The sequence below is a fragment of the Danio aesculapii genome, chromosome 15 (assembly GCF_903798145.1).
Source record: "Danio aesculapii chromosome 15, fDanAes4.1, whole genome shotgun sequence".
Classification (NCBI taxonomy): domain Eukaryota; kingdom Metazoa; phylum Chordata; class Actinopteri; order Cypriniformes; family Danionidae; genus Danio; species Danio aesculapii.
Window position 1 is genome coordinate 14,862,031 of NC_079449.1, and position 12,534 is coordinate 14,874,564.

Here is a 12,534-nt window from a genome sequence, read left to right on the forward strand (position 1 = left end):
TATCAAAATATAAGCTTTATTTGAAGTGTAACTTTTTCTTATTACAAAAATTGTAAATAAATATTAAAGGTGCCATTTTATTATTTTTATTCTGGACTCCTAAAGCTATCAGTTTTCATTTTAATTAAATATTGTCATTTTTTTAATGTTTTTAATAATTTTTTAAAGCTCATCAAGGATGCTTTTCCTGCTAAAAAAATGAATCAAATATCTTTTTTACAATCTACTTACTATTTTAATCTTTTAACGACTAAGCTGAATCATCAGTGTCACATGATTCTTCACAAATAATCCCAATTTATTGATTAATAAACTCAAGATAAAATTCAAGAATTTTAATTTTTTTTGTAAGAAATTTCCTTTTAGTATTAATTATCATTCCTCCCTAAATGCAGGTTGGCCCCCAGAACGAGCTTGTTTGACAAAATCCCGATCAATGAAAGCAACTCCAGTCTCTATAATTACTGCCAATGTCAACAAGAGAAACACCAAACATCCAACTCTTCCTCAAAGTGTTCATTATTCACCCGCATCCGCTCTTCCTCCATCATCCCTACAATGGATGTCACATCCCAATACATCAGAACTACTCACAGCAGGCCCGTCCAACACCGTCCGTCCCAGGGAAGCAGATACCAAATCCACAGACGCATCACAAATCCCCAAAGACCCCACAATCAAAGACGTGTCGTAAACCCAAACAGATCTCAAAGACGTCAGAAACGCCAGAGCCATCGGTTTCACTCTAGATCTTCTTCAAACCTCCTGGAGTCTGCATATAATTTCCCAGAAGACCATTCTTCGTGGGTTTCTCCTGATGTGCTGGTGTTTTCCTGGCCTACTGAATCAGGTGCAAACCTGCTCACGTTTCACCAATTTTAGCATCTCTTTGTTGGCTTCCGGTTAATTTTGAAATTTCGTTCAAGATTTTACTCATTGTTTTTTACAAGAGTTCACACTTAGATATTGCTTGATAATAATAGCAGGTTTGGCATGCTGTCCCGGGAGAGAACCCTGAGCTCGAAGTTAATTGAGCCCACGGCTCCCGCCTGGTTAATGAGCATGTGAGGGGGTATAAGATCAGGAAGTTCTCGAGAGCTCCCTCTGGTAAAGGAGGGAAGAAGGAGATGGGGTGGATGGGGGGGATTCTTCAAAAAATGAAGATGAGGGAGTAATGCTAGTTGGGCTATTTATAGTGAGTTTGGAATGATCTGATTGGCTTACTAATGATTACAGATGAGAGACCAGCTGCGATCATTCATATCACGTGCTCCTCTCAAAATTAGTTTGTGAAACTTCACAAAGATGTGAATGGGCAAGCCCCTTTCTTATATTTCTGAACTTATTCATTTGGACAAAAAGGGGTAATAATTCGCCCAAAAATGAAAATGTATGCAATATTTACTCAACCCTCAAGTGGTTTTAAACTTTTATGTTTCTTTATTCTTTTAAAAACAAAAGAAAGTATTTTGAAGAAAGCCATTGACTTCCATTGTAGGAAAAACAAATACTATGTCAACAGTTACAGGTTTTCAGCTTTCTTCATGCTAACTTCTTCCGTGTTTAACAGAGGAAATAAACTCAAACAGGTTTTTAACAAGTAAAGGGTGAGTAAATGATGGCATAATATTTTTGAGTGAACTATGCCTTTAAGACATTTTTTTTTAATTCTACACTATAAAAATGCTTTTCTTACTCAGAGCTTTTATCTGGCTTCTAGTCTAAATATCTAAAAATTACTAAACCAAGAAATTATTTCTAGTCAAATAAAAATATTCCCTTTTTTCAGTATTAATGTCAAAATTGAGTGAGATTTTCCCTAAAGGGGATCTATTATGCCCCTTTTACAAGATGCAAAATACATCTCTGATGTTTCTAGAATGTGTATGTGCTCAAAGTTTCAGCTCAAAATACCCCAGAAATAATGTTTTAGAACTCTTTGAAACTGCCCCTTTTATGCTTTGGTTCTAATTATGGCATTTTGGTCACTGTCGCTTTAAATTCAAATGAGATTGTGCTCCCAGCCCTCTTTTTAAAAGAGGGCCAAGCTACAAATGCCTATGTGTCAGCATCGTAGCAAATAAAAAAGACTAATGTCCTATGAAAATGGGGGCGAGATCATCACTAATGAGCAGTGATTTCCCCTCTAATGATATGTACATATGGAGAATGTCAATAAAATTTTTTCTAGAGACTTGTTTTATGAAATTGAATAATAAAAAATGTAATTAATACATTTTTACCTTTAGAAGCTGGTTATATTCACAGACTGTTGCCTCACTGTCGTGTTTAAACCCCTTATAAAAGGGATTTTTGCATAATAGGTCCACTTAAAAACAAGCAAAATAATCTGCCAATGGGGTAAGCAAAAAAATCTTATTTGAAAGCAGGAACAAGGTTATTTTGTTTACCCTATTGGCAGATTATTTTGCTTTTTTAAGGAAAAAAGATCATTCATTTTGACTTATTTCTGAAAACAAGAGAATATTTTTTTACTTGTCTAGAAAATTATTTAAGAATTATTTGATATTTGGTTTAGAAGCAAAACAAAAACTCTAAGTAAGAAAAGCTTTTCCTCTTTTATTTGTATTGTTGTTATTTTTATTCTATGTTTAAAATGTGTTGTATTGGTTGAGGTAAATGTGCTTTATAAATAAACTTTACCTACAAACTTTACTTACAAGGTCTGACTGAACGTGAGGCTCGGAGGCTCTGCGAGGGCACTTTGAAGAACTCCACGGTTGGTTCTGGCTGCTGGCATCTGCTGGGTGAGGTGATGGAGCCGGCGGTGGAGATGTGTGTGGTCGACCTGCAGCTTAAAGACGACCAGGGCTGGGTTGGAGCCACTGTAGCGCTGCTGGAGAATGAATGCGAGAGGAGGCTGCTGGAGGAGGTCGACTGGAGGAAAGAGAACCGGGATGTTCTGGTTTCACTGAAGTGTCCCAGTCTGTGTAGCGGGAATGGACAGTGCACAGATTGGGGATGCTCATGCTTCCCTGGGTTTGGATCTTTTGATTGCAGCCAAATGTCTGGTGAGTGTGTGTTTGTGTGTGTATCTGTATATCAGTGTTTTTAACAGTATATTTCAGTTACTTTATATGAGACAATTCTGTTTGACAATTTCGTGCTTGAAAATAAGACAAAGAAAAGAGAACAAAAAGAACAAATATTTCAGGTTGTGGAAAACTACTTTGTTTGCTTTGTTAGTGTCTTGTCAGCTCTTAGTTAATACATTTTAATATTTACTATTAATTAATCAATGTTTTGTTTATATTTTAAAATCATTTTGTCTCTTATTTATTTTGATTATTAAATTTATTTAAAACATTTAATTTTAGTTGCCAATAGATTTGTTTTGTGTGTTTTGAATTTTTTAAAAACCATAAAAAGTGGCATTTGAGTTTTATTTATCGTATTGTTATAATGATTATATTATTAAATTATTTGTTCATATTTTAAAGCACAAGCATTATATTGATTTTATTATATATTCAAATCCAATAATAAATTTTTGGGCAAAACAATTGCCATCTTTAGCTGTATTTATTTCAGTTTGAATATATTTTATTTCAGATTAAGTGATGTTACTATTATTTTATTTATATTCAAAGAGAACATTTTTATTATTTTTAAAACATACATACATTTCGTTGGCGCAATATCCTAGTGGTTAGCATGCTGACATAAGGTGCGGTAGCACTTCAGGGCGTCCTGAGTTTGAATCCTGGCTTGAGGTTATTTCCTGACCCTACCCCCTTTCTCTCCCATTACCTGCCTGATTACTGTCTTATCTAATTAAGGCAAAAAGACCAAAAATAAATATAAAAAAATAAATAATAATATATTATTACCCTGTTTATTTTTCAGAGAGAAGTTTTTTTCAACACATTTCTAAACATAATAGTTTTAATAACTAATTTCTAATAACTGATTTCTTTTATCTTTGACATGATGACAGTACATAATATTTGACTAGATATTTTTCAAGACACTTCTATACAGCTTAAAGTGACATTTAAAGGCTTAACTGGGTTAATTAGGTTAACTAGGCAGGTTAGGGTAATTAGGCAAGTTATTGTATAACGATGGTTTGTTCTGTAGACTACTGAGAAAATATAGCTTAACGGGGCTAATAATTTTGACCTTAAAATGGATTTAAAAAAATTAATAAAATAGTAATAATAGTAATAAAACAAATAAGTTAATTTCTCCAGAAGAAAAAATATTATCAGACATACTGTGAAAATTTCCTCTGGTAAACATCATTTGGGAATTATTTGAAAAAGAAAAAAAGTTCAAAGGGGGGCTAATAATTCTGACTTCAACTGCATACACACACACACACCCACACACACAAAAAATCATTTTGCACATTGAATTCTAGAGAGTAAAACTGATAGTAGTAAAGATGATTCTTTTTTTTGCATGAGTAAAATTCATTTTCATTTAACATTTGTCAAGTAAATCTGTCTTCCCGATTTAGATGAGACTCCAGAGATTACCGAATTGGAGAATGGAGGACTTTGTGATGTCCAATACGGAGTCTGTTCATCTGTTAAAGTTTTTGGTCAAGGATTTAAAAAGACCTACAAGCTCAAGTGTGAAGTTGTGAAGGAAAAGGTGACAAACAGCACATTCTCACTCAAGTACTGAATGGGATGAAAATAAATGATTATAATTTTTTAATATATGGCTGAGAACAACAGTTTTGTCAACATTTAAACTTTCCACCCTTCTTTATATATGTTTGTTTTTCATCTGTATAAAGAAAAAAATTACACAATGTTGACAGTATTGTTGCTTTTCTGGTGAATTGAAACACCTTAATTGTCTCTATTTCATTTGTACAGTATGTCATCTACTGAAAGAAGCATCTGCTAAATGAATAAATGTAAATGTATTTGTTCTGTTCGCATAGATAATAGATGGCGAATGGTCTTTAGATGATGCCCGACTAGTGCCAGCCTCTTTCCAGAGTTCATCAGCATTAGAGTGCCAGATCCCTGCAGATCCCTCCACCGCTGCACACCAACCAGTCCTACGCTGGCAAATCAAGGTGATTTTTTTTGTTTACGACTGAGCTCTAAATTGTTATTTAAAACCAAGAAATTAAATATCTCTCTGACATATGTGACCCTGGACTTTAAAACCATGTTGAATGGGTAGATTTCATTATCACATGACCTACAGTCAGTCAAAATGATTGATTTTTCTCTTATATGGTACCAAATGTCTTTTGAATATTAAGTAAAATATCATGTTCCATGAATACATTTTACCACCATAATTATATCAAAATGTATTATTGATTTATGGTTGCACAATATATAATTTCAGCATCAATACTACAATGTGATCATTCGCAATAGTCACATCACAGGATCTGCAATGTTGAGACTGAATTAAAATTTATCATTTGCTTGTGTTTTTGAGGCCTGTGACACTAAGAGGTTCGTAAAACGAGCTATAACAAGCTGTCTGTATAAACACACACACACAGCACCAAGCAAGTGACACACAGCATCACGCTGTCTCTCATTCACACACATACAGATGCATTCAAATTACACCAGATTTACCGACCCCTCCATCGCTTTATTCGGAAATTTATTCCCGCGGCACAAGAAATCTGGTCGGGTCCCGCGGACATCTATTCAGAAGTATCGCTGTAACAGCCGAGAGGAGAGAAAAAGTCATGCCAGCAGGTCAAATGGGCCACAGTGAGAGAGAGAGAAACGGAGTTTACGTTCATGAAATAGGAGCTTCTGCTGTAAGTGTCAGTGAAAGACTCACCAGCCAACACACACACAGTGAAATTGTGCACAGCTTCTGAGTTTTTTTAGTAGTTGGAGTGTTGTAAATACTTGCGCTCGCCTCCCTCGCCATAGTAAGCTGTGGCGACATAGCACATATGAGATAAATGACGTCAATACATAATAACCGGTTATGATTATTACTGAACCGATATCGAATTTTCCGCATCTGCATCGCGGTGCACTGAAGAAACAATTAATTTTGACACCCCTATTAATGAGGGTATTCCATAGAGTCGTTGTGGTCACAGACTAGGAGATCGATGCAAGCGGTGAACAGGATTAACAATAAACAAAACAAGGGTCAGTAAACACGGCAAGACTGGACTAGGAAATGCTTTGTAAAGTTACAGGTAAACAAGGCTCAGCATGTGAGAATGAGAGAAGTCCATGTAATCAGTCTATGATGAGCTTCCAGTTGTGTGTGTGCAATCAGGGAGAGAACTGGAACTAGTGTGTGTGATGTTCATGATGGGAGTTGTAGTTCATATCAGTGGGAGATTTGTAGTTCTCCAGCGATCTGCAACTGCTAGATCACTAATGACCGTGGCAAATATACTTTATAAATGAATAAATAATTCTGCTCATTGTGCCTTTAAAACGGACTGAATATGGCCTTCATTTGTTTGTTTATCTACCTTCTAGGTGTCTAATGATGGACACAGCTTCAGCAATGCAAAGATTTTGACTCTTTTTGATGGGACGTGTCAGATTTGCACAGTCAGCTCCTTGGTTATCTGCACTCTAAAGGTCTGTGCTATCAGTTCTGAGTTTGTTTTGTTTTGAATGCATCAGTGTTATTTTGTTTAAAAAGTATACTAACCCTTTATACTTTTAACAGGCTACTATAGTAAAAGTATATTAGAGATGTCAGTAGCACTGTATGTCACAGTTCTGTTTCAAGTGTACATGCTTATATACAGTAGATCAGTATATTCTCAACCATGTTCCTGGAGGACCACAAGCTCTGCACATTTGTTCATGTCTCCTTAAACAAACACACCAGATCATCTGCTCATTAGCAGAGATCGAAGGACCTGTAATGGGTGTGACAGACAAAGGAGACATCCAAAACATTCAGTGCTGGTGGTCCTCCAGGAACATGGTTAAGAAACACTGCAGTATGTACTGTGTTGTCACGATACTGAAATTCGATATCAATCAGTACTGAAATTTAAAAAACATCCACTTACCGGTAACATTTTAGCGCTGTTGAGCATGTTCTTAAACAGCGCTGATTTGCCATTGTGTTCACATTTCAACAGAAATGACTGTGATTGGCCATGAAGGTCATCAGTTCACTAAGCTCACAGCTGTTTACTGAGTGTAACCCCAGATACAGGGACACTGGAGTGTTTTAAAGCCATGATTCATCAGCGGATTGCTCGTATGTCAGCTTATAGACAAACCAGCTGATCAACATGTTAATATAATATAATGTTAATAATATTAATAGTTATATAATAAAGTACTTTATTGGGGAAGTACACTGTTATTGCAAAAGAATAAAGTGCAACTATAGGTCCAGGAAAGTTGATAAATATAAATCTACAAATAAATATATCTCCTGTACATACCATTCGGAAGTTTGGAGAAGATTTTTTAAACAAAACAGACACATTAATACATGAAATTGATCAAAATGACGGTAAAGACATTTATAACAATCAGTAAATATATTATTTTGAACTGTCTATTTATCAGATAATCTAAATTACAGTTGAAACCGGAAGTTTACATGCATTGTATAAAAAGGCACATAACCATTTTAAAAAAGTCAGATGTTAATGTGACTAAACGTTTCTCTTTTAGGTAAGTTTGGATTATCAAATTTGTTTCTGTCATGCTTAATAGCAGAATAATGAAAGAGATATTTTTTGAGAAATTGTTATAAGTTTTCTTGAAAGTCAAGTTTACATACAGTAAGATTATTATGCCTTTGAAAAAGCTCAGATGATGGTGTCAAGGTTTTGGAAGTTTTTGATTGGCTAATTGACAACATTTGAGTTAATTGGAGGCACAACTGTAGAATAGTATTTAAGGTAAACCTCAAACACACTGCTTCCTTGTTGACAACATGGGAAAATCAACAAGCCAGAATCTACAAAAAAGCCAGATTACAATTTGCTAAATTACACTGGGAAAAAGAGTAATTTTTGGAGACCTAAGATTGAACTGTTTGGCCATAATGACCAGTGTTATATTTGGAGGACAAAGGGGAAAGCTTACAAGCCTAGGAACACTGCCCAACACACAAACCCAACTGTAAAGTATGGGGGCGGCAGCATTATGTTGTGGGGCTGTTTTGCTGCAGAAGGGACTGGTCCACTTTACAGCATAGATGGCATCATGAAGAAAGAACATTATGTAGAAATACTGAAGCAACATCTCAAGACATCAGCCAGTAAAATTAAAACTTGGTCACAAATGGGTCTTTCAAACAGACCATGACCCTAAGCATACTGCCAAATTAGTTCAAATTAGTTCAAAGGCCAACAGAGTGAATGTTTTGGAGTGGCCATCACAAAACCATGTTCTCAATCCTATAGAAAATGTATGGCCTTTTGAAAAAGGCTTGAAAAAGCTTGTGCGAGAGTTGAAAAAGCTTGTGCGAGCTAGACAGCCTACAAATCTGACTCAGTTACACCAATTCTGTCAGGAGGAATGGGCCAAAATTCCTGCAAACTATTGTGAGAAGCTTATGAAAGGATACCCAAAACATTTGACCAAAGTTATATAGTTTAAAAGCAAAGCTAAAAAACCAAGGAAATGCATGTAAACTTTTGTCTGTCTAAAAATTCATTTAAAATTCTCAAAAACAAAAATTCTCTTATTATTCTGGCATTTAGCAAATGTAAATCATTTAGGCAATCCTAACAGACCTAAAATAGTAAACGTTTAGTATGATTTACCATTAGACATTTTTTTAAAAATGGTTGTGTTCCTTTTTTTAGAGTGTATGTAAACTTCTGGTTTCAACTGTATATATTATGTACAATTATGTATAACAATTTACTGATTTCCTTAAAAAAAGAGCACATCTTTTTTTCAGCATTAATAATGTCAACAACTAAGACTCAACTAGCAATAGACAGTATACTACTACTGTACTAATAATAACAATAATGACAAAAATCACAAACGAATCAGCATATTGGGATTTCTGAAGATTAATGAGTAAGTAATGATGCTGAAAATTTAGCTTCATGAAATATTAAAATAAATTAAAATAAACTAAAGAAATTTTTGTAACTATATTTATAGAAATATTTGATCATATTTAAAAAATATCAAATAAATATTTTACAATATTACATTTCTACTGTATTTTTGATCAAATAAATACATCCTTGATGAGCATGAGGAAATAAAACAGATGTTCACCATCATCTGTTTGTCATTGGTTTAAACTGTGTTTCTTTACACTTCATCAGCAGATAAACACACGTTGAGACTCTTTTATCTTGAAATGTTTGCATGTGCTGTTCATCGTTTATCATTATGTGTGCTTAGCCTTTTTTAAATACAGGAAACAATTTAGCATTCAGCCTTGTAATTATGTACAGCAAAATAATTCCAGGTCAAAACCAGTCGAACAAAGCTTGCATTGTTCAGTTTCACACTTTACAGTTAAATCTAGCAAGAACAAGTTTAAAAGTGACCGTTTAAGCAGCCACAAAATTGCTGATGATATTCTGTTGCACATTATTTAACTTTTTTCTAAATCTCTCCTCAGAACAGAACGTGTAGTATTGACGGAGCGTGTTTTGGAGAGGGGGATCACAGTCCAAACAGCCCGTGTTTGACGTGCAGACCGGATCTTTCCAAATACAGCTGGTCCATCGCTGAGAGTATGTTCAGTTTTGTCTTATTTTTGAATCAGTTTAGGTTTTAGAGCGGTAATGCATTTTACAGGGGTGTTTTCCTTCCATTTTGGTTCTGACTTTTTTTGTTTGGTCATTTTTCCATTAATGTGGATAGTTCATCCAAAATGTGCTGCTCAATTCACTGTACGGTGGCCAAGAGAGCTTAATGTGCTGCAATTTAGGAAAACAAGCACATGCAATTATAAAAACACCAGCAAATTAAGAAAAGATTTACATGTTTGACAGCATAAGTCACAATGCAAACACATTAATTTCTCACAAGACAAACAGATTAAGAAAACACTCTGCTAATTTCCACAACACATACAAATAACACAAAAAAACAATGAAAATGTTTCTAAGGGACCCAAAAACGGGACGGACGCGGCTGGGATTTGCTTATTTTGCTGTGACTATTGCTTATTGAAGTTGTGAAAGGTGAGTATTTTTCTTGTCTTTTGTATAATTTTAGCCTGAATAACCATGGCTGTGTCCGAAATCGCCTACTACTTAGTAGGTACTGGATTTGAATTTAATTGTACTACCTGACCATTATATAGTATGTTCTATACAGTATGAATGTGAGCAGTATGAATGGAACTCGTATGTAATACATACGCCATTTTGTCATTATCATGTGACCTACCCGTGTCAGTTGTTTCGCTTCATTCCCATTCATGAATTCTCTCGTGGTGGCTTTTCAGAATCTCGCCAGAAGTAGTAGGTCATCCAGCTACTTTTTGCATACTGTTTTTCTAATTCTATGAATTCAGACATACTGTTCGGCTCACATACTGTTTTTAGCATACTATATAGTATACAAGTATGTGATTTCGGAAGCAGCCCATAACCTAAATAGCCAGGTCCGTCATGTTTTTGGGTCCCCTTGAAACATTTTTATTGTGTTTCATGCTATTTGCATGTGTTGTGAGAAATTGCAGCGTGTTTTCTTCATGTGTTTGTGTGGTTATAATTTGCAATACGTTTGTTTTCAAACTGATGAATTTTGTAATTGCAGCGCTTTAAGCTCTCTCGACCACTGTATTTATGGACCTCCAAACCATGCTCAATATTATGGGACAGTATGTTGACAGTCAGTCTGAAGTGTAGCTAATTTAATAGGTCGGTTTCTTGCACAAAGTGATCATTTCATAAGACCTCTATGGATCCCAAAGTAGTGATTTAGCAATCAGTATAAGAGTTTCCATCCTAACGTCAAGCAAATCTTTCTAAGTTCAAAGTTCAAAATCCGAATTACTGTAGGTGCATTTCCATCAAGTGCTAGTATCTGATAATAGGCAATACATTTTTTGGTAGCTACATTACCTAAGTATCAATAATCTTGTAAAGCATTTATTAATTATAGTTCAACATTAACTAAAGCATTATTCAAATTGAAAGTTGTGCTTGTCAACGTTAGTTAATGCACAGTGAGTTAACATGAACTAATATTTTTAAACTTAAATAACTAATGTTAACAAAGATGAATAAATACTGTAATAAATGTATTACTAATGGTTTGTTAATGTTAGTAAATATATAAACTAATGGATCATTATTTTAAAGTGTTACTCTTTTTTTATATGAATTTCTTGGCTTGTTACCAACATCTGGTGAACATTTCAAGTCAACAGCAACTTTAGAAATATGTTTTCTGAGAAAAATGGTGACATGTTCAACACTTATTTTCATCACTCTAAATAAAAATACAGAGTAGCCTGTAGTTGTGACTACAGGACTAAGTTGACAGTGTCATGAATTTACTGCAGGCAAACTAAAGAAACCAAATGTAGAACCAAAACAGTGATGAAAAAACACAGACTTTGATTGATTCATCTCACTTTATTAATTCCAGAGGGAAAGTCATTTGTCCAAGCAGAACACATCACATGAAATACATCTTCAAATACACCCATAAATTAACAAATTAATTGTATTGCCATTTTCCCACCACCACCCCTTCCTCTTTGTTGGGAAGGACATCTTGTCTTTTTTTTTCTTTCTATATGTTGTTTTCACATGACGTCATTGATGATGCACCAAATTCAGATGGGGGGCAGGAAGAGATTCTTCTATATAGGAATCGCTATAAATACATCCATGTGCACAAACTTTTTTTTGAACGTGAAAATTCGTTTGACAGCACTAATAAAGATTACAGGCCTAGCTTTGTGCATTATATGTTAATGTGTCATAAAAATCATACACAAACACCTCCATACTCATACAAAATACAGGAGAATATAAATAATGTACCCTGCATGTAATCGCTGTAATAAAATCTTTGTCTTGTTTTGCAGTAATCCATGTCTTTACTGACGTTTCGGCAGAATAAACAACCGTAACTATAATGTTTATATGCGCAGCAGTGGCGAACGTTTGTTGATGGTAAGTTCATCAACCAAGCGAAAAAAGAAATGCTACTCTTGTGACAAAACTAGATGCTTACTAGCGTATTGTGGAGTACTTTCCCCCCTTACAAAAATAAATCAAAAAGAATGTAGGCTATGCGTCCACGCTTTTGTACACTTTTGTATGTCTGGAAGATATCCACATGGGGACAAAACTATAGTAATTTATAATAAACACGTTTTTGAAAAGTGTATAATGTGTACAACACTTTGTTAATGATTGCAACAGAACACTGTAGTAAACTGGTAAACTGTAATAAATATTGTAACATTAATATAAACTCTGGTACATTGTGCTGGTGTATAAATAAAGCATACAGAACTGAAGCCTATTGAATAATTTGTTTATTACTACAGTTGTGCTGTACCACTGCAACAATATAATTACTACGACAGTTTAATTCAAGTTATTATCTATAGTATGCTTCCAAACACTATAGTATT

General features: G+C 34.6%; 1 protein-coding gene across 2 annotated transcripts in view; it reads left to right on the top strand.

The window, feature by feature from the left end:
- vwde (von Willebrand factor D and EGF domains) overlaps positions 1 to 12,534 on the top strand; it is a 60,886-nt gene that overhangs the window by 18,623 nt on the left and 29,729 nt on the right. For both annotated transcript variants that reach the window (XM_056473354.1, XM_056473355.1), the window contains exons 12-17: positions 396 to 850; positions 2,685 to 3,032; positions 4,484 to 4,620; positions 4,919 to 5,056; positions 6,459 to 6,563; positions 9,550 to 9,664. In XM_056473354.1, coding sequence (XP_056329329.1) covers positions 396 to 850; positions 2,685 to 3,032; positions 4,484 to 4,620; positions 4,919 to 5,056; positions 6,459 to 6,563; positions 9,550 to 9,664 — 1,298 coding nt within the window. The remainder of the gene's footprint in view (positions 1 to 395; positions 851 to 2,684; positions 3,033 to 4,483; positions 4,621 to 4,918; positions 5,057 to 6,458; positions 6,564 to 9,549; positions 9,665 to 12,534) is intronic.